The sequence below is a fragment of the Dipodomys merriami genome, unplaced genomic scaffold, assembly GCF_024711535.1.
Source record: "Dipodomys merriami isolate MVZ:Mamm:240054 unplaced genomic scaffold, mDipMer1.0.p SCAF_68, whole genome shotgun sequence".
Taxonomy (NCBI): Eukaryota; Metazoa; Chordata; class Mammalia; order Rodentia; family Heteromyidae; genus Dipodomys; species Dipodomys merriami.
In genome coordinates this window covers 3,550,230-3,577,044 of record NW_027206268.1, presented here as the reverse complement: position 1 = coordinate 3,577,044, position 26,815 = coordinate 3,550,230, and the positions used below count along the sequence as shown (strand labels likewise).

Sequence of the window (26,815 nt, the reverse complement as noted above, 5' to 3'; positions counted from 1 at the left end):
CTGTTTTTAAGTGGAGTTTTGTGGGAAGAGGTGTCATCCCCAATGAATTACCAAAAGAACGGTCACATCTCTTTTGTCTAAGTTGTTTCTATACTTTCTCCTAATATGATGTATCATAAGTATATGTTCATATACTTAAGTGTGTACACACAACATGCTACATTGAGAGATATTTTGGCAAATTACTTTAGACCAACTTTTTCATTAATATGTTTAGTTGACAATTTGGCTATAGTCATTACAATCTTCAACTGTCCATTGATGGAAATAATCCTGGTTCTTTACTATATCAATTCTGTGTGTCCATTAGTAAGCATGGTATTCAACTATTACATGTTACTTCTTTTTGAAATTGATAAACCATGAAACAGTTGGGAGTCATGAATTCTAAACATCCCTTTTGTTAAGAAGCTGTTGCTCTATTAAGGTCGTTTTTGTTTCATTTGGATAATGTGTGGTGTTGAGCTTTGGTTGCTAATTGATAGATGTGGTATCCTCTCTGTGAGAGCTTTTAACATGCATAACACGTATTTCAGAAAGCAGCTGTTGCTATGGTAACTCTCAGGTCACTTGCAGCTCAGCTTACATGATTGGCTGTTAATGGAGTCTAATATGCTTGAGAAGAGAATTGAGCAAATGAAAGAGGGTTTTGAAGGAATCCTCTTAAACCTCTTGAAGTTTAACAGAATATTACACAAAAATTTAACACTTATATTACTGTCACACAATGTTGCTGGAAGTAGGCTTATGAATAATGAAAGTGAGAACAGGGAATGTTTTCAGAAAATAATTCTCGCAGCTCTCTAAAGAACGTTGGAATCTTGAGCTGTCACTTTCCCTGATTTTACTGTTGTTTAAAGAAACACCTTTAAAGCTACTGGTTATATTTTATGCTTTGCCCCCTGAAGCTCAGTACCTTAGAGGTATAGGATCAAGGCATGAGAATGTTGTTAATTATGTGGGCTGGAAGAAAGGTGAAGCTAGGAATAGTGTCTAAATTTACTCTGGTTATGTGAATTAGGTTAGAGTCACTTCTCACTGGGTTGTTAAAGATAACTGTCTCTCTCTAGGGAATTGGGATGGTGTGAAAAAGGAGTTAGCAATGTATACTTTGGATTTCAAGGCCTGTATACTAAGTAAAATCAAGCAAATTATGAACTGCCATAATAAAAATTATTATATGTAAAAAGTGAACAGGAATATTTGTCTTGTTAAATGACTCCATACAGTAGCTTTTGCTACTGTGGTATATGAGGACTGCCAGTTAAGTAGTAGCAAATGTAATTAAAATAGAAATATGGTCATATTTTAGTCAGTATCTAAATAATAGTGTCACGTAAAAAGTGAGTTCACTTTATAAAGTGGACTTCAGCTGGTTCAGCAAGTATCAGCATTTTCAACTTTGTCTTAGAGCTCTAGAAAAAATTAATAATTATACTACTGGATGTCATGGGCATTCTTGTTTTTTTTTTTAATTTATTTATTTATTTATTTTTTTGGGTCCGGTCGTGGGGCCGAACTCTGGGCTTGGGCGCTGTCCCTCAGCTCTTCAGCTCAAGGCTAGCACTCTACCACTTGAGCCATAGCACCACTTCCGGCTTTTTTCTTTTTCTTTTTGCTTATGTGGTGCTGAGGAATCGAACCCAGGGCCTCATGCATGCAAGGCAAGTGCTCTACCACTGAGCCAGCTTCCCAGCCCATCATGGGCTTTCTTGTAATCTCGGCACTTGTGAGGTAGAGGCGGGGAGTCTGAGAGTTTGAGGCTAGCTGCATAACAAGACTGTCTCAAAACCCAGGAATGGGGGTAGAGCAAGTCCAAGGCCTTGTGTTCAATCCCTAGTATGATGCTCCCCCATCCCCACGCTATGTATATACATATTATATATATTCTTTTTTTTTTGGTGGGGGGGGTGTCGGGGCATGTGGCCTGAACTTCGGGCGTGGGTACTGTCCCTGAGCTCTTCAGCTCAAGGCAAGTACTCTACGGCTTGAGCCACAGGACCACTTCCAGTTTTCTATTGGAGATAAGAGTCTCATGGACTTTCCTGCCCGGGCTAGCTTTGAACTGTGATCCTCAGATCTCAGCCTCCTGAGTAGCTAGAATGACAGGCTTGAGCCACCAGTGCCCAGCTTATATATTCTAGGATATTAAATAAATAAATAAATATATATATATATATTCATCAGTGTTGAAATTGGTACACCAAATTAATAAATTCTGCTATGCATAGTTGCATCTCATTTTCTCACTGTACTTGTAGAAGTAGTGATAAGTTACCCCAGTTTCAGGTTTTATAAATCAGAAATTACCTCCAATTTATTATTCTCTATTAAAGGAATATTTAAAAATATTGAAGAAAAAAAGTTAGTGGTCTACAGAAAAAGTGAGATATACTCCATTGCTTTTATTTAATTTTTTATTTTATTTTTGTCAGTTGTGGGTCTTGAACTCTTGGCCTGGGTGCTGTCCCTCAGCTCTTCAGCTAAAGGCCAGTAATCTACCACTTGAGCCACGGCGCCACTTCCAGTGTTCTGAGTGGTTTATTAGAGATAAGAGTCTCATGGACTTTCCTGCCCCGCTGGCTGGCTTTGAACTGCAATCTTCAGATCTCAGCATTCTGAGTAGCTGGGATTACAGGTGTGAGCCACCAGCGCCTGGCTGTCATTTTGTTTTTGAATGATGCTGTCTAGGTGAGTGGGTGAACATAGGTCCTAATGACCATATGTTCTTGTTTGCCTGTGGCAGTTCTAGTAATAATGAATAATGCTGAACATGCCTCCCTTTTACACTTAATAGCAGGGAATGATAAAGTACAGCAAGCTAGCGTATAGGTTCAGTCACAGAACAACTGCTACCATTTTCTGTTAAGTCTTTACTGTGCATATGAGTATATATAAAATGTGTAAGTAGGGCTGGGAAGGTGGCTCAGTGGTAGCGTGCTTGCCTTGCATGCATGAGGCCCTGGGTTCGATTCCTAAGCACCACATAAACAGAAAAAGCCGGAAGTGGGGCTGTGGCTCAAGTGGTAGAGCGCTAGCCTTGAGCTGAAGAGCTGAGGGACAGTGCCCAGGCCCAGAGTTCAAGCCCCATGACTGACACAAACAAACAAAACAAACAAAAAAAATGTGTAAGTAATCCTTTACATCAAAGTCCATCTCTTGGTAACTTTCCCTCTTTATCTTCGTAAGCATTTTATGTTCAATTCTCCTTGTATGTTCTCTTTAGTAGTATATAAAAATATTTTCATTAGTAATTGCTGTCCATCTAGTTCTAGGACATTAAGTTACCTACCCTTCCCTGTTAAAAAATAAATATTAAAAATTTTTAGCATTATATACTTTTTAAAAACAATACTATATAGAGGGATTACAGTTATATGAGTAAGGTAGTGACTACATTTCCTATTGAGGTTTGTTTGTTTTTCCCCTACCATCCCTTCCTTCCCCATCTCCCCAACTCTTCCCTCAAGTTGTCAAGTTCGTTTTCAACATAGTGTCTTGCACATTTCATTGTTACAGTGGGTCAGCCTGTATTCTTATTTCAGCATAAAATGAATATTTAAAAATGTTAAGATGCTTGATTGTATTTGTTTTTTATTTAGAACTGAGCTATACAGGAAGTAGTAGCAAAATAAGCATCCAAAAGATTTTGGAAGTCATCCAAGTACTTTAAAAATAGTGTTTACGAGATCAGTGTCTCACACCTATAATCCTAGCTACTCATAGGCTGAGATCTGAGGATCTTGGTTTGAAGCCAGCTTCAACACACAATTTGGAGAAATTCTTACTTCAACTAACCAGCATGAACAAAGTAAAACAAAAAGTCAACAACATGAAAAATAAGTAGAAGTATGGCTCAAGTTGTAGAGTGCTAGCCTTCAGTGGGGAAAAACACTAAGCAAGAGCACAAGACCCTGAGTCCCGAATTCAAGCCCAGTAGTGGCACATATACAACACACACACACACACACACACACACACACACACTTCAGTCAACAACTTTTGCACTGCATGATGTAATTGAGGAATGCATCACATCTTGTTAAGTCAGCAAAAAGAAGTTTACTATTAACTGACTGATAATAAGGATTGAGATGTGAGGTTTTGAGGTTTTGTGTGAGGTTTAAGGACGATGAATATTTCCAAATTCATGTGATTCAGTGACTTACTATTTTTTGGTCAGTCATGGGGCTTGAACTCTGGGCCTGGGTGCTGTCCCTGAACTCTTCAGGTCTAGTGCTCTACCACTTGAGCCACAGCACCACTTCTAATTGGACATAAGAATCTCTCATGGATGTTCCTGCCTGGGCTGGCTTTGAACTGTGATCCTCAGATCTTAGCCTCCTGAGTAGCTAGGGTGATGGGTGTGAGACACTGGAGCCCAGCTTCAGTGTTTGTTTGTTTTTCCTGTCATGGGTTTGAACTCAGGGCCTGGACCCTGTCTCTGAGTTTCTTTGGCCCAAGGCTAGTGCTCTACCACTTGAGACACAGCACCACTTCAGGCTTTCTTCTGTTCATGTGGTACTGAGGAATCAAACCTGGGGCTACCACTGAGTCACATTCCCAGCCCAGCTTCAGTGATTTTTGTTTTGGTTGAAAACTACAATTTAGCTGAGCACAGTGGCTCTTGTTAGTCCCCAAGGACATAGAGACCCGAGAGGTTGCAATTTGAGTCCAGTCTGGGCATAAGGTTCAAGAGACCCCCCACCTCAACCCTAAAATGCTGTGTGTAGTTGTAGGCCTGTCATCCTAGCTAGAAGAATTTTGGGCCACAAGACCCTATTTAAATAGAAAACTAAAGCAAAAGGGGCTGGGCCATGACTCAAGTGGCAGATCCCTGCCTTTCTCCCTCCATCCCAAAAAATAGTAGTTAAGAGGAATGTTATAATGTTGTCTGTGGCTGTACTATTATAAATGACATTAATTCATAATCAGGAAAACTTGAAATATTGCAAGCAAATGTAGATGGAATTGCATAATGATCCTTTGTGTACTTTTTAATTGAGCTTCAAGAGTTACCATTTCATGCCTAATTTCATCTGTACACTCTTCATCCTTTATTTAAAGCAAATTCCTGACACCATTATAAATGTTTTAGAATAGGCTATAGTTTTGGGTGTGTCTCTGGAAGTTTATGTGTTGAAAGCTTGGCTTCTGAGTGGAGGAGTGGTGGTGGCTTGAGAAGCAATAGGAACATGAATCATCTCATGGGCAAGAAGCAAAAGAGAGGAAGAGGAAGGGGACGGTGTTTTGGACTCCTCCTCTTCAGGGGTGAGTGGGAGACCTCCCACTAGGCCCTACCTCTTAATTAAATCATTTACAACCTCTCAGGAACAACCATAACCAACCTTAACCATATGGACCTTTAGAAAGGACACTTAAGATCCAAACGATAGGGGCTGGGAAGGTGGCTCACTGGTGGAGTACTTGCCTTGCACGAGGCCCTGGGTTTGATTCCTTAGCACCACATAAGCAGAAAAAGCTGGAAGTGGTGCTGTGGCTCAAGTGGTAGAGCACGAGCCTTGAGATGAAGAGCTGAGAGACAGCACTCAGGCCCAGAGTTCACACACACACACACGCATGCGCGCGCGCGCGCGCGCGCGCGCGCGCACACACACACACACACACACACACACACTCCAAATAATAGGAGGCCATGGAACAAATTAGCAATTACCTCAGACATCTACAAATGAGATCACCCATTTATAGATTCTAGTTAGTAGAGGTGTTGCTAGAATGCTACTTTTTCACAAGGGCACAGAACTGAAATACTTGTTTTATAAAGAATTGAGACCAAAGTAAAGTTAAAACTAAATATAGAAGCCTAGTCATGTTTTATTAAGCTGTATCAATGATCATATCCTAGACTTTTGTACTTAATAATACAATAGTTTTGGCTGGGGGCCAGTGGCTCATGCTTGTAATCTTAGCTACTCAGGAGGCTGAGATCTGAGGATCACAGTTGAAAGTCAGCTCAGGCAGAAAGGTCCCTGTAAGACTCTCCTATTAATCATTCAAAAACTGGAAGTGGGTGCTGTGGCTCAAATGGTAGAGCACTAGCCTTGAGCACAGAGAGGCTCCAGGGACAGTGCCTAGGCCTTGAGTTCAAGCCCCACAACCAACCAAAAAAAAATAGTAGAATAGTTTTACACCTTTACTAATTTCCTTAACTTGTACATGTCTTGGAAGGAAGTAAGCTTGCCAGAAGGCACACTGGAGAAATAAAGACTAGAAGCTTGATCAAAGGCATCCCTGGAGTATACTTCATCAAGATGACTGCCTCAGGCAGCTGGCAGGCATGGTGCTCCACTGAGCACTCAGGCTGCTAGGCGTGTACTCCGACTGTTCGATATTTACTTCACCTAACTTTCTCTAACTCTATTTTCACAGTCCCTGGAAATTTGAAATGTCTGTTGAGGAATATTATAGTATGTTTTAGACTAATGTTTTGTCTCCAAATTTTTCCTAATTGTGAAGTATAGTATTGATCAGTAAATACACAACGGTATAAAGATCACTGCAGCTGGGAGCCAGTGGCTCAAGCCTGTGATACTGATTACTCAGGAGGCTGATAGGTGAGGATTATGGTTCAAAGCAATACTGAGCAGGAATATGAGAGACCCTCATCTCCACTAAACTACCAAAAGGTGGAAGTGGAGCTGTGGCTCAAGTGATAGAGCACTAGGCTTGAGCAACAAGATGCGCCCAGGCCCTGAATTCAGGCCCCAGGATCAGCGTGTGCGTGTGTATATGCATGCACACACGCGCACGCGCACGCGCACACACACACACACACACAAATAATCACTGAAGTTTTGTGCTATAACAGCACATTATCTTAGCCTATATTAATGTTCTAATCATTGTGATCTGTGGAACTCAAGATTTGTAATCAATAAACAGCATGATTATGAACTATACATACTTGAATTATCCAAAATTGAAATAATGTTGCAATTTTGACATGCAAAATTGGTGCAGTAATCTGAAGATAAAAATCATGTCATTGAATTTCAAAGTCAATGGGTTTAGAAAGGGTTTGCCATAAGGCCTTATCAAATAAATAATACTTTATGCAAATACTTTTCCTTCACTAGGAAGAGTAGTTACTCTGCACCAGTTCTCTTCTATGGCATTCATGCCTACATATCCTGCAAGACTTAGCTCAAATGTCTAAAGGTTTTCTTTCTTTTGTGCCACTACTAGGGCTGAGTCTGTTCCTTGAGCTAGCTTGGCTTCTTCACTCAACTTTGGCACTGTGCCACGAGCCACAGCTCCGCTTCCAGCTTTGGTAGTTAATTGAAGATAGGAGTCTCTCTTGACGGTCTTGTCTGGAAACCTCAATCCTCTGATTCCAGCCTCTGGAGCTGCTAGGATTACAGGTGTGAGCCACTAGGCGTCTGCCTATAAGACTGCCTTTGAAAAGTACGTCGTCATCTCTTAGTACCTCTCGCAATCTGAGCTTGTTATGTTTATCTCTATAATAGTTTCACAAAGTGGGAATTTCCTCTTATATTTGAGTCTTTTTTTTTTTTTTACCATTCTTGGGCATTGAACTCCGGGTCTGGGCGCTGTCCCTGAGCTGCTTTTGCTCAAGGCTACTAGCATTACCACTTGAACCACAGCGCCACTTCCAGCTTTTTCTAGGTATGTGGTACTGAGGAATCGCAGGGCTTCATGCATGCTAGGCAAACACTCTACCACTAAGCCACCTTCCCAGTGCCTTTGAGCACTTTTTTAAAGAAAGATGCCTGCCAGTTGTTCAACAAGTGTTTCTTTTTCCTTTTTTTGATTGGTCTTGGGTCTTGAACTCAGGGCCTGGGCTCTGTCCCTGAGCTCTTCAGGTCAAGGCTAGCACTCCACCACTTGAGCCACAGTGTATGTGGTGCTGAGGAATCTAACTCACAGCTTCATGCATGCTAGATGAGCATTCTACCACTAAGTCACATTCCCAGCCTCTAAGTGAATTATTTTAATTATAATAATTTAATATTTTTAGTTGGTTGTGGGGCTTGAACTCTGGGCCTGGGTGCTGTCTCTCAGCTCTTCAGTTCAAGGCTAGAGCTCTACCACTTAAGCCACAGTACCACTTCCCCTAAGTGAATTATTAAGAGTAAAGAATGTTTTTGACTTCGAGGAGAGAGTGGGAAAGTCATTTAATATAAGACCAAGCTGGGCACTGATGGCTTACACCTTTAATCCTAGCTACTCAGGAAGCTGAGATCGGAGGATTGAGGTTCAAAGCTAGGCTATGTGGGAACGTCCATGAGACTCTTATCTCCAGTTAACCACCAGAAAAGAAGAAGTGGAGCTGTGGCTCCCAAGCGGTAGAGTGCTAGCTTTGAGTGGAAAAAAAAGAGCTCAAGGACAGTGCTCAGACCCTGAGTTCAAGCCCATGACCACCACCACCAACAACAAAAACTTCACCAGTCTTTTTCCTTCATATACTTGAGCTGTAATTTAGTTTAATATATGTGCGTTAATCTACTCCTTTTCTTCTGATAAATCTTAGTTCTAATAAAGTTGTAGCAACAGTCTTGCCCCATAATCCATCCCTAGCTGTAGTCCCCAGGTACCAATCTCCTACATAGCTAAAATACAGTTATAAATATTTAACTTGGGGCTGGGATGATGGTTCCGTGGTAGAGTGCTTGCCTTGCATGCATGAGGCCCTGGGTTCAATTCTTCAGCACTACATACACAGAAAAAGCCACAAGTGGTGCTGTGGCTCAAGTGGTAGAGCTCTTAGCCTTGAGCTGAAGAGCTGAGGGACAGCGCCCAGGCCCAGAGTTCAAGCCCTATGACCTATGGAAAAAAATTTAACTGGTAGGATACTTTTAATCAAAAAGCAGACCTCATTCAGTTTTCATTGTCCTTGTAATGTCTGCTTTCCAAGTTAGGATCCAGTATAGAATCTCCCATTACATTTAGTTGTCATGTCTTTCTTTTCTTTCTGATTTTTCTTTTTTTTTGTTGGTCATGGGGCCTGAACTCTGGGCCTGGGTGCTGTCCCTCAGCTCTTCAGCTCAAGGCTAGCCCTCTACCCTTGAGCCATAGCAGCACTTCCAGTTTTTTCTGCTTATGTGGTGCTGAGGAATCGAACCCAGGGCCTCATGCATGCAAGACAAGTGCTCTACCACTGAGCCACCTTCTCAGGCAGTTGTGTTTTTCTTCTAATCTGAGACTAATGATTCTGAGTTAGAAAGCCCTAAACTTTTTCCAAGTACTTATAAATTTGACACATTGAAAGAAAATTTCCTCAGTTTGAGTTTATCTGATTATATGTTGTAATTAAGTTCAGGTGATATACTCAGGAATGTGCATGGGGTTCTGGTTCTGGGGCTTGAGCTCAGGGCTTAAGCACTGTTCCTTAACTTTTTTGCCCAAAATTGGCACTCTACTGCTTGTGACACAGCTTGACTTCTGGCTTTTTAAATTGGAGATAAGAATCTCATAGACTTTTCCTCAGGCTGGCTTTGTTGAACCATGATCCTCAGATCTCAGCCTCCTGAATAGCTAGGATTACAGGTGTGAACCACCTGTACCAAGCATGTTTTTTTTTTTTTTCATTTTATTTTATCTGAAACTGTTCTCTCACATGTATGTTTTAATATAAGGTGAGTTAGTTTGGTTGAGTTTCATTTTATTTGTCAACAATTTTGAAGATTAATGACATTTTTAGTCTTATCATCACAGCAATATTTCAGTTCACTTTTGTGGTTTAAAAGCATAGCTGTTGCTGGGCGCCCATGTAATCCTAGCTACTCAGGAGGCTGAGATCTGAGATCACAGTTCAAAGTCAGCTAGAACACATTTTTAATTCTAAAATGTTTATTACTAAGTTTCAGGATGTATAGCTTACATTCTTTGTCACTGTTATCTGCTTCTTTCTGTAATCAAGAATTAATATTTATTGAAGAGTTCTAGGCATTCTTCCAGTTATTTCACACACCTATATGAAATAGTTTCTTTTATTATTCCTCTTAGACAAATAAGAACACCAAGTTATAGTGAATTACTACACTCTCATACTTGGTATAAGAGTGAAGTCTGTAGAAATTCCTAAATCATTCTGCTGTAAAAACAAATTCAATCTGCTGTTTCCAATTGCTGTCCCATTGAGCACATGATTGGATTTTTGGCTTAAAATCCTTTTTTCTGCTTTAATAGTTGAGAGTTTCTAGATTAATGTTTTCAAAGATTTACCATTACCCTCTTTTTGGTATCTTTGCTTATTTAGGGCTTTTCTTTTTCTTCTGTGAATTCTATGTGATTTGGAAGATCTTACTCTGGGCATTCTTTTTATTTACTAAAAAAGCTACAAAAATCTGTCATGTAAGTTAAATTTCACTGGAAAGAGAAATTGGGACTTCATTTCCTTGATTATATTATATTGGTTACATGTTTTATTTATATTTTTTTTTACTATTACAATGAACAAATTATTTTAGTTCTTAAAAAGCTTTAACAAAGAATCAAAAGACTAGGGTTTTATTAGCTTAGAAACTAAAAAGTAGCTAGATGACACTAGGGGGTAAACTATTAAATTTGTCTGAACTTCATTCCAACGAATGGAGATTAATTCCAGCACTTAAATTTAACTTGTTCATTAGAATATAACTTAAAACAATGCCCAGTGCTTTTGAATTTTATTGGTATTCACTATGATAACCCTTTTCTTGTTTCTGATTTTATTAATATAGATCTTATGATTGTCCGTTCGTGTGTGTGTGTGTGTGTGTGTGTGTGTGTGTGTGTGTGTGTGTGTGTGTGTGTGTGTGTGTGTGTGTGTGTGTGTGTGTGTGTGTGTGTGTGTGTGTGTGTGTGTGTGTGTGTGTGTGTGTCCTGGGACTTGAACTCAGGGCTTGGGTACTGCCCTGAGCTTTTTTGGGTCAAGATTAGTGCTCTACTGTTTGAGTGGTTAACTGGAGATAAGAACCTCACACCTTGCCTGGCGCTGGTGGCTCACGCCTGTAATCCTAGCTACTCAAGAGGCTGAGATCTGAGGATCGCAGTTCAAAGCCAGCCCGGGCAGGAGAGACCGTGAGACTCCTATCTCCAATAAACCACCAGAAAACCGGAAGTGGCGCTGTAGCTCAAGTGGTAGAGCGCTCGCCTTGAGCTGAAGAGCTGAGGGACAGCGCCCAGGCCCAGAGTTCAAGCCCCACGACCGACCCCCCCCCCCCCAAAAAAAAAAAAAAAAAAAAAAGAACCTCACACCTTTTCTGTCCCATCTCAGCTTCCTGAGTAGCTAAGATTACAGGCATAAGCCACTGGCTCCCAGCTCAGAAACTTCTTTTTTTATTTTTTGTCAGTCCTGGGGCTTGAACTCATGGCCTGAGCCCTATCCCTGAACCTCTTTGTGCTCAAGGCTCGTGCTCTGCCATTTGAGCCACAGCTCCACTTCTGGCTTTCTCTGAGTAGTTTATTGGAGATAAGAGCCTCAGCCTCTTGAGTAGCAAGCCTTACAGGTGTGATCCACCAGCACCTGGCAGAAACTTCCTTTTAAAAGTACTCTTTACAGTTATCAAACTTTTTGCACAGGGAATACATGAAGGCACTCAGAACTTTTATGTTTTCACTTAGTGTTCATTTAAATTTTAATACATTACTTTAGATAAAGATTATTGCTAAAACAATAGCAGGTAGTCATCATGTTTTGATTGCAGTCCTTTAGTAGTACACCATAAGTGAGTGTTTTTCACTGGCCCCATGAAGAGGTTTGACACGGAACACCACCTCTGGAATGAAGTTGATCATTCTAATAAGTGTCTTCATTACATAATGGCAATATCTTTCTTGTTTTGGATCAGTGTTCACTAGTTCTGACATCTTTTATCAGTCTCCTTTGCTTCCTTCTCAGGAACAAGGTTTTCCAGGAAAGAGTTCATTAGGAAAGAAAAAGGCATTTATAAGGAAGCTTGCTTTAAACTTCATGATTGTCATCCCTTTTCATACGGTCAGTGATAAATTGGCATGCCTTCATTTAGCAGACACTTGGTATCTCCATGATTGACAATTGACCTGGATGAGAAGTGATGACTATGGTTGGTTTTGGAAGCCACACAAGAAAAATGTCTTCTCATCAAATAATAATAGCCCTGTCCTTTTGATCTAAGATAATGATAATTTCTTCTAACTCCAGTTTGATTCTTGATCTTCTTCCTCACGGAATGTTAATCTTCTGGCCATCTGATTTGCTTTTGTCAGTAAGATCTTCTAGAAACTCCTCCGAAACTCTCTTCTTCCTTCCCGTGCAGCTTTTACTTCTGTCTGTAGGGCTGATGAAATCTCCGTGGTCCTGGCAGATGATGCACACAGACTGAATTTACTGAGCCATTTCAGGTCATATCCGATGAGTTCTTATTTGCATTTTAGCACCTTGGCAGTTGAGACAGCACTCGACAGCTTTGTTACCACCTCAGCCCTCACACATGTCACAGATCACATTCTTTTCTCGTTGCACATTATATAAATCTGCTAAGGTTACATCTTCTTTCCCTCTTCATCCTTCCTTCTCTGAAAAACTAATTAAAGATACCTACAAGGGCGCCAGAACCACCACCTGATTCACTTGCTTTCTTTCTGTCTCTCCTTTGTCATGTAATACCCCTTTTTAGACATCAGAGAGAACTTGATAACTTTGATAAATTTGTTTAACATTTTCTTCTTCATTTGGAGTCTTACCAGTTTCCTATAAGCTTTTTTCAGTTCTTGCTGGGTAGCAATTGGGTTGAACACCCTTCCCTCCCCACCCCCCAAAATCCTAGTAAGTGGTTTTTCTTCCAGTTTCTTGCTGGTCAGAGAGCTGGGGATGGTTGGAGACCAGAAAGGAGCATATAGCTTTGTATAGCCAGGGCAGACTTCGCTCTTCTGCCTCTTCTGTTCTAGAAAGTTCCCAATTAGGTCCTCATTTGTAAGTGTTAAATGTAGCTATTTACAACTGTTTCTCCTTCTGCAAACTTCTTTTTCTATAAATTTTGTTAGGTGGGATTTTTGTTTATTTGTTTTTGTTTTTTTTTTGTCCTGGGCCTTGAACTCTGGGCCTAGGCTGTCTTTGAGCTCTTCAGCTTCAGGCAAGCACTCTATATCACTTGAGCCACGGTGCCACTTCCAGTTTTCTGGTGGTTCATTGGCAATAAGAGTCTCATGGACTTTTCTGCCCAGGCTGGCTTTGAACTGCGATCCTCAGATCTCAGCTTCCTGAGTAGCTAGGATTGTAAGTGTGAGTCACTAGCGCCCGGGCTAGGTGTTTTTGTTTTATTTCAAAGTATTCTAATTTCCCATATTATTTCTTCAATTTGTGAGTTATTTAAAAGTGTGTTGTTTTATTCCAAATATTCATTAATTTCCTAGTTTTTCAGTTACTAATTTCCTGTTTTTTCATCATGATGAGAGATGACAGTGTTTTAAAATATATTTATAGTTGTCATTTTATGGCCTAACAGCATCTGTCCTATGTAATACTCTATGTGCACTTGAGAAGAAGGTGCATTTTGTTGTTAGGTGACATGTATGTCTGCTAGATCCAGTTGGTGGTTTACATTGTTATTCAAGTCTTCTCTTTGTTGATACATGGTGTAGATTGTCCTACATTTTATTGAAGGTGGTACGTTAAAATGACCAACTATTGTATTCTTATTACTCTTGTACTATTTGATTATCAGTGGTTTTAAATCCTTTAGTTTTAGTTATTTATGGTGAACATAGGTCTGAAAACATTAAATGGAATTTCTCAGAATTCCCATTGCATACTAGTCTGGGTAGCATAATGAATTTTTTCACCATCCTGCTGTATATTCGCTCACCTCTTAGCCATAATAGTTGTCTTGCTTATCAGAGCAGCTGTCATGATACCTCATTGTTCATGTGCATGTAACTCTTATTTTACTTTACACTAGCTCCAGGTGAAAGAGATCAGGAGACACACACACACACACAAACACACACACACACACACACACGTACACACACACGTACACACACACACACGTACACGTCAACGTGAATCCATAAAATGCTTTCTTTAGGTGACAGTTAAAAGTTTTTGATTTAAAGAAAAGCTAAAAGTTGCTAAAATCTTCTGTAAGATTGAAACCTAAGAGATATATAGAGCATTTGGTTCTGTATTGGTTTAAGGCCTCCATTGCTGGGGTGGGTGTGGGGTGGGGATGGGAGGAGGTGTCTTATAATGGATCTCCTGTGGATGAGGAGGGTCTGCTGTATTCTGGAAGCATTGTTTGATTCTTCCTTCAGTTTTGTTGGGATTTGTTTCTTGTGTTTTGGGCATTGTTCTTTTATGTGTACACCTTTATGATGCTCATATTTTTCTAGTGAATTGCGCCCCCCCCCATACATTATGTCCTTCATCATTTCTTACAAAATCTTGTCTGTATCATCATTCCAGCTTTCTTGTTTACCATCTGCTGGAATATCTTTTTGCGTCGTCATACTTTTCAGTCTTCTAGAATCTTAACACACGTCTCATTTAGACAACATAGTTGTATCACTAAAAAAGTTGGTTTAATCTCACCCGCAATGGGTAAGTTCTATCTAATTTCACCCGCAATGGGTAAGTTCTGTCTATTTACAGTGAAAGTGAGTACTGACTGAGAATTACCATTTCATTGTTTATATGTTTTGTGTCTTCTTGTTTCTTTCTTTCTTTTTTTTTGGGTCCGGTCATGGGGCCTGAACTCTGGGCCTGGGCGCTGTCCCTCAGCTCTTCAACTCAAGGCTATGCTCTACCACTTGAGCCACAGCGCCACTTCTGGCTTTTTTGTTTTTACTTATGTGGTGCTGAGGAATCGAACCCAGGGCCTCATGCATGCAAGGCAAGCGCTCTACCACTGAGCCATCTTCCCAGCCCCGTCTTCTTGTTTCTTAATTCCTCCAGTACTACCTCCTTTTCATTTGATTTTTCTAGTGTACCATTTCTTTTCTTTGTTTGTTTTTGATACAGGTTCTTGCTGTGTAGCTCAGGCTGGTTTGGAATTCTCTATGTAGTATAGACTGACCTCAATTTCTTCTCAGTCTTCTGGTCTCACCTTCCCGTCCTAGGATTATCTATACGAACCCTCATACCTGGCTCTTTATTCTTACTGTTCCATTTTGTATGAAGTATCCCTATCAACATTTTCCTATAGCATAGGTACAGTTCTTCCAGTTCATGTCGTTCTAAGAGGGGATGGTAAGCATTTTTCTGCCAAAGGTTATTTGGATATTTATGTGGGCCATTCAAAGTTAATAATACAAACAGATGGCCACAGGCATGTGCTTCTGTCATGTGTCATACACTAAATGATTTTGAGGGCCTGTGGACTAGATGTTCCTCACCACCATTCTGAGACTATTTTAATTTATCCACTGAGGGATAGATAGTTTTGGTACACTTGAAATCTACACTTAATATAGAATTTCATTGTTTATATGTTTTGTGTCTTCTTGTTTCTTTCTTTCTTTTTTTTTGGGTCCGGTCATGGGGCCTGAACTCTGGGCCTGGGCGCTGTCCCTCAGCTCTTCAACTCAAGGCTAGCGCTCTACCACTTGAGCCACAGTGCCACTTCCGGCTTTTTTCTTTTTGCTTATATGGTGCTGAGGAATTGAACCCAGGGCCTCAGGCTTGCAAGGCAAGCGCTCTACCACTGAGCCACCTTCCCAGCCCCTGGAATCCTTTTTTTTATGTGATTCTTCCAGTTAGTAGTGTGAGTGAAGGTTTTCCCAGGTCATGTCAGAGTTTGATAGGTGATTTATTTTAAACAACAAATATCTTGAATGTACCACAGCTTGCTTATCCATTTACCTACTGAAGGATATCTTGGTTGCTTTTAATTATGAATTGTAATTGTAAAATAGGGTATCATAAACATCCTTTTTTAGGTTTGTCTGTGGACATTGGTGTTCAAGGTATTTGGGTGAATACCAAGTAGTGTGATGATTGATGATGCTTATTGATTGTAGTTTAAAGTAATTTATTTTATTTTATTTATTTTTTAATTAACAGGATTGCCTTTGAAGTGGTTTTTAAAGTTTTGAATTACACAGAATTCGCTGTACTGTGGAACAACCTTTCCAGCAATGATTACTTCAGAGTTACCAGTGTTACAGTAAGTATTATAATTCCCTTTTCCTTTTTAAGGGAAAAATGAGTAATATATCTATCATAATGCTCTTGGATGATACAAATCAAATATGTTCTTTGATACTGGGATAATTTAAATCTATGTGTTAGGACATACAACTTCCACATCTATTCATAGCCTTTGCTATTAGAACATTGATATCTTCACTAATGTAGTAGGACAAGATAGGTGTTAATGTCCTGTTTCGGTGGTCAGTAGACTGGCCAAAACCAAATTCGGCATGCTGTCTGTTTTTGTAAGCAAAATGTTGTTGAATTGGAGATACATTCATATCTTTATGACTGTTAACGGTTCCTCTATACCACAAGTTGTCATAGTGACTGTATTTTCTAGAAAACGTGAAATACTTAGTCCAGTGATTTACAGACAGAAGCATGTTGACCTCTGTCCTGTATTTACTCCTTTTCTACTCTTCCCTTGCTCTTCTGCTCCATTACGATTCTTTCTTTCCCCTGAGATGGACATTGTTGAGCCATTCTAGTTTATAGAAGAAGCTAAGAGAATGCCAGTTGGTAATTTTGGTTATATATCACTGGGTTTGTTGGATTTGTAGACAATTCTTCAAATTGGAATTTATTTGGGAATCGCTGAGAAATATGATTGCAGGAATATTCATATTATTCTTTATATCCTTTAGTTCAAGATGTAAATCAGGGGATCTGCATACTTTGACCTTGTATGATGATACTTTAAAGTAAATGTGATAGCTATTTTAAGTATTTCATTACTACTTCACTTCATTTCTATACCTATTTTTCAGGAATTAGTCCTCTAGTATCCTGGCTCTCCTTTTTTTCTTTTTTTGCTTTTTGTTCTTAGGCACTTTGTTGTTGGTTGTGGGGCTTGAACTCAGGGTCTGGGGCACTGTCCCTGAGCTTCTTTTGCTCAATACTAGTGCTCTACCTCTCTGAGATACAGCGCCACTTCTGGCTTTCTGGTGGTTAATTGGAGATAAGGGTCTCACAGACTTTTCCTTGCTAGGCTGGCTTCAAACTGAGATCCTCAGATCTCAGCCTCTTGAGTAGCTAGGATAACATGCATGAGCCACCATGACCCAGCTTTCTTAGGCACTCTTGCATTTACCTATTCAGTTCACCCTTTGTTTGTTTTGTTTTGTTTTTTTTTGGTTGTGGGGTTTGCACTCTGGGCCTGGGCGCTGTCCCTCAGCTCTTCAGCTCAAGACAAGTCCTCTACCTCTTGAGCCACAGTGCCACTTCCAGTTTTCAGGTGATTAATTGGAGATAAGAGTCTCATGGACTTTCCTGTCCAGGCTGGCTTGGAACCGCGATCCTCAGATCTCAGCCTACTGAGTAGCTTAGATTACAGGTGTGTGCCACCGGTGCCCAGCTCCATTTATATCTTTTTTTTTTTTTTTTTTGGGTCCAGTCGTGAGGCCTGAACGCTGGGCCTGGGCGCTGTCCCTCAGCTCTTCAGCTCAAGGCTAGCGCTCTACCACTTGAGCCACAGCGCCACTTCCGGCTTTTTTCTTTTTGCTTATGTGGTGCTGAGGAATCGAACCCAGGGCCTCATGCATGCAAGGCAAGTGCTCTACCACTGAGCCACCTTCCCAGCCCTCCATTTATATCTTTAGTTGAGATATTTTTCATCTACTGAAGTTCCTCTGAGTCCTCAAAGCTAGGGTAGCTGTACTGTGCTTCTACATTTCTGTATGTCTTTTTCTCTAGCTCCATACCTTGCATACCTACAAACTCTTCCTCCTAAATTGAGCACTTTTGTGGGGTGTTTTTTTGCGGGGAGGCAGTAGGGGTATGGTCAGCTCGTGGCACTTACTGGTTGTTAGGCAGACCGTCATAAAACGTGCAAGAGGCTGTTTTTAAATTGTGTTTGTATTTAAAGTGGTTGTATTGATACTATTTAAGGTGATGTTTTGTTTTAGTTTTCGAGATCCAGACCTAAACTCAGTATCTGTCACTTCTACTCATTGGCTGTCGCTCTTCCGTGCTTCCAACCTTTCATGTTATGTTGTGTAACATTTTTCATGATGAAATTGTAAAACTGTAATATATGTGTTGGTAGTAGAAAATAGTGATCTGGAGTTTGGATGCCTGAGCTCTGGTTTAGATTTGTCAGCTAGATAATGTTACCTGTGATGCATTGAGCTTTAATAAGTTTAAAGGCCTAAATTTTCTGGATGTCTTGTGGATGTGTTTGTAGATATTGTTTTGCTTAGCCCCTACATATATCTAGTAATAACCTTTAGTGTTAGTTTTTCATCTCTGATGAAAATAGCTGAGATAACCAATTGACTCTGTCTGTCTGTCTGTCTGTCTGTCTTGTGTCATGAGGGCCTCATGATTTGCTAAGCTGGTCTCTACCACTTGAGTCACACCTCCAGCTGAGATAACCAATTTATAAGGAGGAAAAGTTTATTTTAGCCTACAGTTTCAGAGATACCAGCCTATGATTATATTGCTTTGTGCCTGTAATGAAACAGCATAATGTGGTTGAAATATGTAATGGAGAGACTTCTTACCTCTCCATGGCTGGGAAGCAAAGAGAGAGCTGAGTGGACTAGAATAACAATAACCTCTCAAGTATATGCCACTAGTGACCTGACTTCTTCACTACTAAAGCTTCTCCCATCTTCTTGTAGTGCATAAGTAACAACGTTTTTAATACATAGACCACAGTGGGACACTTATCTGAATCATAGCTTTCTGCCCCTGGCACCAAAAGGCTCATGTCCATCTCATAATGCAAAATACATTTAGTTTTCTTCTAATAATCTCTACAGTCTTCTTGTTATAACATTGCTGAGAAGTCTAAATCCAAATTCTCCTCTGAGGCTCAAAGCAAGCCCAACTGTGAATCCTTGTAAAACTTAGTACCAAAACAAACAAAACTTTGAAGATACAACGGTACAGGGGAAACATTTTGCGTTCTCAAAGGGAGAAATAAATACTAAGGAAGAATTGGATCCCAAAGCAAGAGCAGGATAAACTTATATCCTAAAGTTCCACATCTGCAACCTCAGCCCTGCTGGTGTAGGATGTGCTTGGAAGGGCGTGGTTAGTACTATCTCTGAAGTGTTGGTTGCGACCCACACCTCCTCTCTGGGGCTGGCTTTGTTTCCTGCCTGCAGCTTTTTTCTGCAGGCATTGCAGATCCTATTGTAGACTCAGCTCCACTCTGACAGCCTAGCTTGTCAGAGGTTCTTTGCGGGGACTACTCGGAATCTGCCACACGTTGCATAGGTTTTGAGGCTCTCCTTTGAAACCTTTCTGGAACCTTCCACTCCAGAATTCTGCATGCCTACAAATCTAGCACCATGTGGATGATGCCAAGGTGTCAGCTGTACCTTTACTTGGTCTGTTCAGGTCGCTGCAGCTGCAGCTTTTGAACATTTTGCCCATTGAGCCCTTGGAAACAGATCACAGGGAAACTATTCTCTGGTGCCCTAGGAGTTCTCCTCTCCAATGAGAGATGCCTGCGTTTTCCAGTGAGGTACCATGAGCCTAGCTATGAGTTTGGTGTTTTGTTGATTCCTGAGAATGCCTTAAAGCATCCTTCCTGTGTTGGCAGCACAAAGCCCTTACCCTCATTGTAATGACGCCATCAACGCCGGCTGCCCCTCCCTACTTACCCTCACTGTAATGACGCCACCAACGCCGGCTGCCCCTCCCCAGCCACACCTTTACTCACATTTCCTTTCCTTGACTAGCCGTCAGTTTTTCAAATCTTTCTACTCTGCATTTTTGCTACAGATTTATTAGTGTAAATCAAAAGCAGCATAGCGAGCGGGATGTCCAGCTTCAGAGCAGATTTCTTCCTTGTGGTAGCGACGGAAGAGTAAATTTAAAATGAGTGGTGTTGAGAAAAGCCAGAAGATTTTTCTTCACAAGTGTTGCCCAGTGCTAGACTTTTGAAAAGGAAGGCGAGCACAAGACTGGGCCTCATCTCCATGCTTCTGTTTGGTCAGAAGACAGGTCAGGCAGCTGGATTGTCTTACACAGAGGCCAACAAGAACAAAGACATCACCTGGGGAGGTGATACATGATGGAGTATTTCATCCCTCGAACAAAATTGATCTTCGCTGGCATTAAGAATTCAGGAAAAAGGGCAGATTTGATAGCTTATCTCAAAAAAGTTACAAATGACTAATAGCCACTGCCCTATTTATTGCAAAACAAGTGCCTCATAGCTTTTTAAAAAAATAATGAAATTAAAAAAAAATAATACAACAGAATTCAGATCACGAATGGCTGGTTTAAGTAAAACTGGCTTGTGGTTAAGATAAATATGATCTTTTAAAAAATATTGTTTTCCTTTTCTGTGATAATGATTAGACTTAGTAATGCTCAATTTTTCAGCAAGATAGGGAAGAATACCTGTAAAATATTGGTTTTATACTTAGATTTATATAACTAGTTATGAGGATTTTTTTTTTTTTTTTGGCTAGTCCTTAGGACTTGAACTCTGAGCCTAGGCACTGTCTCCCTGTGGTGTTCTCAAGGCTGGTGTTCTACCACTTGAGCCACAACGCCACTTCTGGCATTTTTAGTAGTTTATTGGAGGTAGGAGTCTCATGGAGTTTCCTGCCTGGTCTGACTTCAAACTGTGATCCTCAGATTTCAGCCTCCTGAGTAGCTAATATTATAGGCATGAGCTATCGGCGCCCAGCTTATGAGAACCCCTTTAATACTGAGGAAATCACTTTACCATCTCAGAACTGAACAAGATTCATCTATGTTTCAGTTTATGGTCCTTAGCCTGTTAAAGGCAATGCATGAAGATGAGGAAGCAATGACTGTATTTTTGGTCTTGACTGTGACAATTTAATTAGAATTCTGTCTCTGAAATCTGTCTTTTACTTATTGAAAGGCATTTTAGTGTGGCTTATGTGTAAATGTCAAATAAAGAATGTTTAACCCTTCAAAAATACCCATCCTGGGAGCCGGGCGCTGGTGGCTCACGCCTGTAATCCTAGCTACTCAGGAGGCTGAGATCTGAGGATCGCGGTTCAAAGCCAGCCCAGGCAGGAGAGACCGTGAGACTCCTATCTCCAATAAACCACCAGAAAACCAGAAGTGGCGCTGTAGCTCAAGTGGTAGAGTGCTCGCCTTAAGCTGAAGAGCTGAGGGACAGCGCCCAGGCCCAGAGTTCAAGTCCCACGACCGACCAAAAAAAAAAAAAAAAAAACCCATCCTGCTTCCAAAATATTTTGTTACTTTAACATTTCTTCCTCTAGATAACCTAGTTTTTTTAACCTTTATTTTCAACTTCCCACAAAGTCTCAGAGCATGGACAAAAGAAAGTCAAATTCCTTACTGTGGTATAACATTAGTGACCCTCAATCCAGTTCCCAAGAGAATCCTTCTTTGTTAACATTTCTTCCTTTACTTTTCTCTTTCTTTCTTTCTTTCTTTCTTTCTTTCTTTCTTTCTTTCTTTCTTTCTTTCTTTCTTTCTTTCTTTCTTTCTTTCTTTCTTTCTTTCTTTCTTTCTTTTGTTGTTGTTGTTGTTGTTGTTGTTGGTTATGGGGCCTGAACTCTGAGCCAAGGTACTATCCCTCAGCTCTTGAGCTCAAGATGAGCGCTCTACCACTTGAGCCACAGCACCACTTCCGGCTTTTTCTGCTTATGTGGTGCTGAGGAATTGAACCCAGGGCCTCATGCATACAAGGCAAGCACTCTACCACTGAGCCACTTTCCCAGCACAATGGTTAACATTTCTGTATGCATTCTGGTCTTCTGAGTCATCACTGGAATTGTCTGTAAGTTGCATTCTAGGATTCTAGCATTCTCGTGTCTTCTTTCCCCAAATGTGTCCAAATTTATCCTGAAAACCAATTCTGAAGGCTTCTCAACCACATCATCAGGTATAATCAAAGTAGTGACTCTACTTTTCAATATCAATTTTCAGTATTGATCAGTTTTCCTTTGCTGTTAACAAATAACAAGTGGCTGAGATTCATCAGGTTTTTTTTTTTTTTTTGTTGTTGTTGTTTTTGTTTTTGCCAGCTCTGGGGCTTGAACTTAGGGCCTGGACATTGTCCCTGAGCTTCTTTTGCTCAAGGCTAGCACTCTACCACTTGAACCACAGCACCACTTCTGGCCTTTTCTGTGTCTGTGGTACTGAGGAATCTAATCCAGGGCTTTTTGCATGCTAGGCAAGCACTTTACCACTGAGCCACCTTCCCAGCCCCGATTCATCAGTTTTAAGAAGGAACTATTAAGAAGGAGATATTTTCTCAATGAAAAACTTTTTAGTGTATAGTCCATTGACATATTGCTTCTGAGCTTGTGGCTAGGCAGTGTATCATGGTGGCAGCAAGTTGTAGAGATAGAGGAAGCTATTGCCCTCATGGTAACCAGGAAGCAAAGTGACAGAAAGGAGCCCACAAACAGTATTCCCTTTAAAAGAAAACCCCTATTGACCTCATGTATTCCCATGGCTTCTAAAAATTCCAGCACCTCCCATTAGTGCCGGAGGCTGACAACTAGCCTTTAACACATGCCCTGTGGGACCTTACTCAAACCATAGCACTAATCCTCATTGTGGAGGTTAAGGAAACCTTAGTTTCTATCATCTTTAAAGTGAAGACATGTTATAAACTAGGGTTTTTTTTTTTTTGTCAATTCAGTTATATTTTAGAATGCAGATACTTTAAAAGGTGCTACTAAGCTGGGCACTGATGGTTCATACTCATAATTGTAGCTACTTGGGAGGCTGGTGTCTGAGGATTGTGGTTCTAAGCCAGCCTGGGCAGAAATGTTTGTGAGACTCTTATCAAAGGTGGTTACTCATCTGACATTGACATGAGTTCCTTGGCCTACTTAGATATTATAATTATTGATGGATTTGTCATCTTAATTCAGTTTACTCACACGCTATCAAAATGTTTCTTACCAGATACTTACATCCTGTAAGTTTGCTAGGATCTGGGTAAATACATGAAGAATAGTCTCACTATTTGTTAGCAAAGCTTATAAAGATAGCTGCAGTAATAACAGATACATGGTTCCAAATTGCCCTTAGTTAATGCTATTAGTTGGAAGCATTACAAGAATTTTCACAGGGTTTTAATCTAATTCTCTTAAGAGTGAGACAGTTGAAGTTTCAATGAGAGAAGTGTATGGTAAAAGAAAAGAGCTATTCATTAGTTCCAGAATGAAAAAATGGCGTATGAACAGTGTGTATATTTGAGGCCTTGAAATAAAAGTATCCCCATTTTTTTTTTCCCGTAGTTAGAAATGGAGTATTACATGAAATAAGCCTTGCAAAAGAGTGGAGCAGTATCATATTGGATAATTACAATAAGATCAAAGGAATAAATACTGAAGACATCATTTTGTAATTGCGTCATTATTATTATTATTGTTAGTATTATTGCTGCGGCACCATGGATTGATCTCAGGTTTACTACTTAAGTGATATTTCCTTCTCTTTTGCCTTTTTTTTCTTTTGGTCGTCGGGCTTGAATTCTGGGCCTGGGTGCTATCCCTCAGCTCTTCAGCTCAAAGCAAGTGCTCTACCACTTGAGCCACAGTGCCACTTTCTGGTGGGTCATTGGAGATAAGAGTCTCACGGACTTTCCTGTCCCTGCTAGCTTTGAACCGCAATCCTCAGATCTCAGCTCCTGAGTAGCTAGGATTACAGGCGTGAGCCACCAGTGCCTGGCTATCATTTTATTTTAGCTCTTGAGATAATCATATGGGGTCTGATTAGCTTTGTCTGGGTTAGTCTTGAACTCAGGTTTCTCTTTTACTTTCTAAATAGCTGAGATTACAGGTCTGTTCTTCCATGTCTGACTTCTGTAACTTACCTGAGGTCTTTATTACACCTGTATGTGTGATAGAAATTACATTCTTTTTTTTGGGGGGTCTGGTTGTGGGGCTTGAACTCTGCGCCTGGGTGCTGGCCCTCAGCTCTTCAGCTCAAGGACAATGCTCTACCACTTGAGCCACAGCGCCACTTCTGGCTTTTTTCTTTTAGCTTAGGTGGTGCTGAGGAATCGAACCCAGGGCCTCAGGCTTGCAAGGCAAGCGCTCTACCACTGAGCCACCTTCCCAGCCCCTAGAAATTACATTCTAATTGTGTGCTGCTGTTGATCATTTTACAGCTCTGCATTTATGGGTGTTACTACTTTGGTAGTTTGAAATTGGCTCTAGTGGAAGTAGTTGCACCATGAAAATCATCAGATACGGGACTGGGAAGGTGGCTCAGTGGTAGAGCGCTTACCTTGCATGCCTGAGGCGCTGGGTTCGATTCCTCAGCACCACATAAGCAAAAAGAAAAAAGCCGGAAGTGACGCTGTGGCTCAAGTGGTAGAGCACTAGTCTTGAGCTGAAGAACTGAGGGACAGCGCCCAGGCCCAGAGTTCAGGCCCCACGACCGGACCCAAAAAAAAAAATGAAAATCATCAGCTATTCCAAATCACAACTTGGTTTATTGTTTTGTCTGTGTTTGGTTATCGACACCAAGTAATGGTCAAGAAATTGTTAATAATGTGAATTAAGAAAAGTTCAGCCGGGCGCTGATGGCTCGCATCTGTCATCCTAGCTATTCAGGAGGCTGAGATCTGAGGATAGGGGTTCAAAGCCAACCCAGCAGGACTCTTTATCTCCAATTAACCACCAGAAAACCAGAAGTGGCGCTGTGGCTCAAGTGGTAGAGTGCTAGCTTTGTAGAGCTGAGGGCCGAGTTCAAGCCCTACAACTTACCCTCCCCCCCAAAAAAAAGTTCAAGAAATTATTAATAATATGTATTAAGCGTAAAAGTATTAATGATTGTCTATGGCTATTAAATGATCAAAAATTGAGAATTGTGATTTAGCAAAGTAATTGCTCACAGGATTGATTACCACCAAATGATGTGATGTTCCAATAGATGTCTTTTTTATATAGCTTACATCTTTTTTTTTTTTTTTTTTTTTTTTTTTTTTGCCAGTTCTGGCGCCTGGGTGCTGTCCCTGAACTTCTTTTTTGCTCAAGGTTAGCACTCTACCACTTCCAGCTTTTTCTGTGATTAATTGAAGATAAGAGTCTCATGGCCTTCCTACCCAGTCTGTCTTTGAACCATTATCCTCAGATTTCAGCTTCCTGAGTAGCCAGGATTATAGGTGTCAGCCACCAGTGCCCAGCTCAATATAGCTTGCATCTTACCCACTAATAAACAAAACTAGTAACCATCTTTTCCTGTCAAATTTCCTGTTAGTCAGTTGCATCCATTATTACATATGGATGTAGTATGTTAAAAATCATTTTGTGAGAGTTGGCTATATGGAATAGAATATTATATAGTTTATTATTGTTCAGAAATTATGTTTTAAGCATTCATATCAGAAACGTATGATAATGTGTGTGTTGAAGAATTGCTTGTTAGCATATTGCGTTCAGAATTTTATAAATTCCTCTCAAGCACCAGTCTTTTTCTTTTCTTTCCTTCCTTCCTTCCTTCCTTCCTTCCTTCCTTCCTTCCTTCCTTCCTTCCTTCCTTCCTTCCTTCCTTTCTTTCTTTCTTTCCTTCTTTCTTTCTTTCTTTCTTTTTTGTCGGTCGTGGGGCATGAACTCTGGGCCTGGGCGCTGTCCCTCAGCTCAAGGCTAGTGCTCTACCATTTGAGCCACAGTGCCACTTCCTGTTTTCTAGTGGTTTTATTGGAGATAAGAGTCTCAAGAACTTTCCTGCCTGGGTTGGCTTTGAACCGCGATCCTCAGATCTCGGCCTCTTGAGTAGCTAGGATTACAGGCATGAGCTACCGACGCCAGGCTTGTTCTTGTTCTTGTTCTTGTTCTTGTTCTTTTCCTCTTCTGTTTTGATGCTGGGATTGAACTGGCCATCAGGCTTTGGAAGCAGGCACTTTACCATTGAGCTACATCCGAGTCCAAACCTTTCTCATCTTATATTGAAGAATTTGTCTTGTGAACTGTGGTTTACACTTTCATTTTATACAGCAGTTGCCATATCCGTAGTCATTTCTTCCTTGTTATTTCCCCCTTATTTGGGGGATCTGTTTCACCCACTATTGTATGGCATTAGGTAAGGAGGATAACAGTCTTGGTTTCCTGAAGTTTTTCTGAATCTGGAGGTGTTTAACTACTTGTCAATGATAATGCAAGATATATGGAAAGTAGTACAATAGAACTGCATTGCATTTATTGATGAATTTGTTTACTAAAATACTATAACATTTTCTAGGGATTCAACTAATGAAACTACTGCCCATTCTGATGCTGGCAGCGAACTTGAAGAAACAGAGGTCAAAGGAAAAAGAAAAAGAGGTCGTCCTGGCCGGCCTCCGGTATGTATTGCATTTGTCTTCTATGTATGTATTGCATTTGTCTTCTATGTTCCTTACTGCTTACTCATAAATGTGCTTCATATGATTCGTTTATCACGTGCAGTGCTGGTACTGTTAAGCATGGTAGAGTTTGGGGCAATTTTACTTGATATATTTGCTTAGCAGTTACTAGAAAATGGAAATGATTATAGTATCTTGTTCTGTTTAGAGTTGGTGATCCATGTGAAGGCCCAAAGGTAGTTATAAACATTGAATGAAGTATTGTTAATTAAGACATTTCACCTGCAACTCTTGATTGTTTGGTTGCACTTGTTTGGAGCTTGGGGCCAGTTTCAGGATTTATTTTCATTGACACATGACTAAGAAGCTTAGAAAAGTATAATACAATCCTAGGAAGTGGTGTCTTTATG

General features: G+C 40.5%; 1 protein-coding gene and 1 pseudogene across 4 annotated transcripts in view; one reads left to right on the top strand and one right to left on the bottom strand.

Moving 5' to 3' along the window:
- The window catches only part of Stag1 (STAG1 cohesin complex component), a 189,755-nt gene that overhangs the window by 40,476 nt on the left and 122,464 nt on the right, over positions 1–26,815 (top strand). For all 4 annotated transcript variants that reach the window (XM_070005473.1, XM_070005474.1, XM_070005475.1 and 1 more), the window contains 2 exons: positions 16,007–16,109; positions 26,303–26,405. In XM_070005473.1, the coding sequence (XP_069861574.1) occupies positions 16,081–16,109; positions 26,303–26,405 (132 nt within the window). In that variant the 5' untranslated portion in view covers positions 16,007–16,080. The remainder of the gene's footprint in view (positions 1–16,006; positions 16,110–26,302; positions 26,406–26,815) is intronic.
- Positions 12,170–14,454, bottom strand: LOC138815916 (dnaJ homolog subfamily A member 1 pseudogene; annotated as a pseudogene).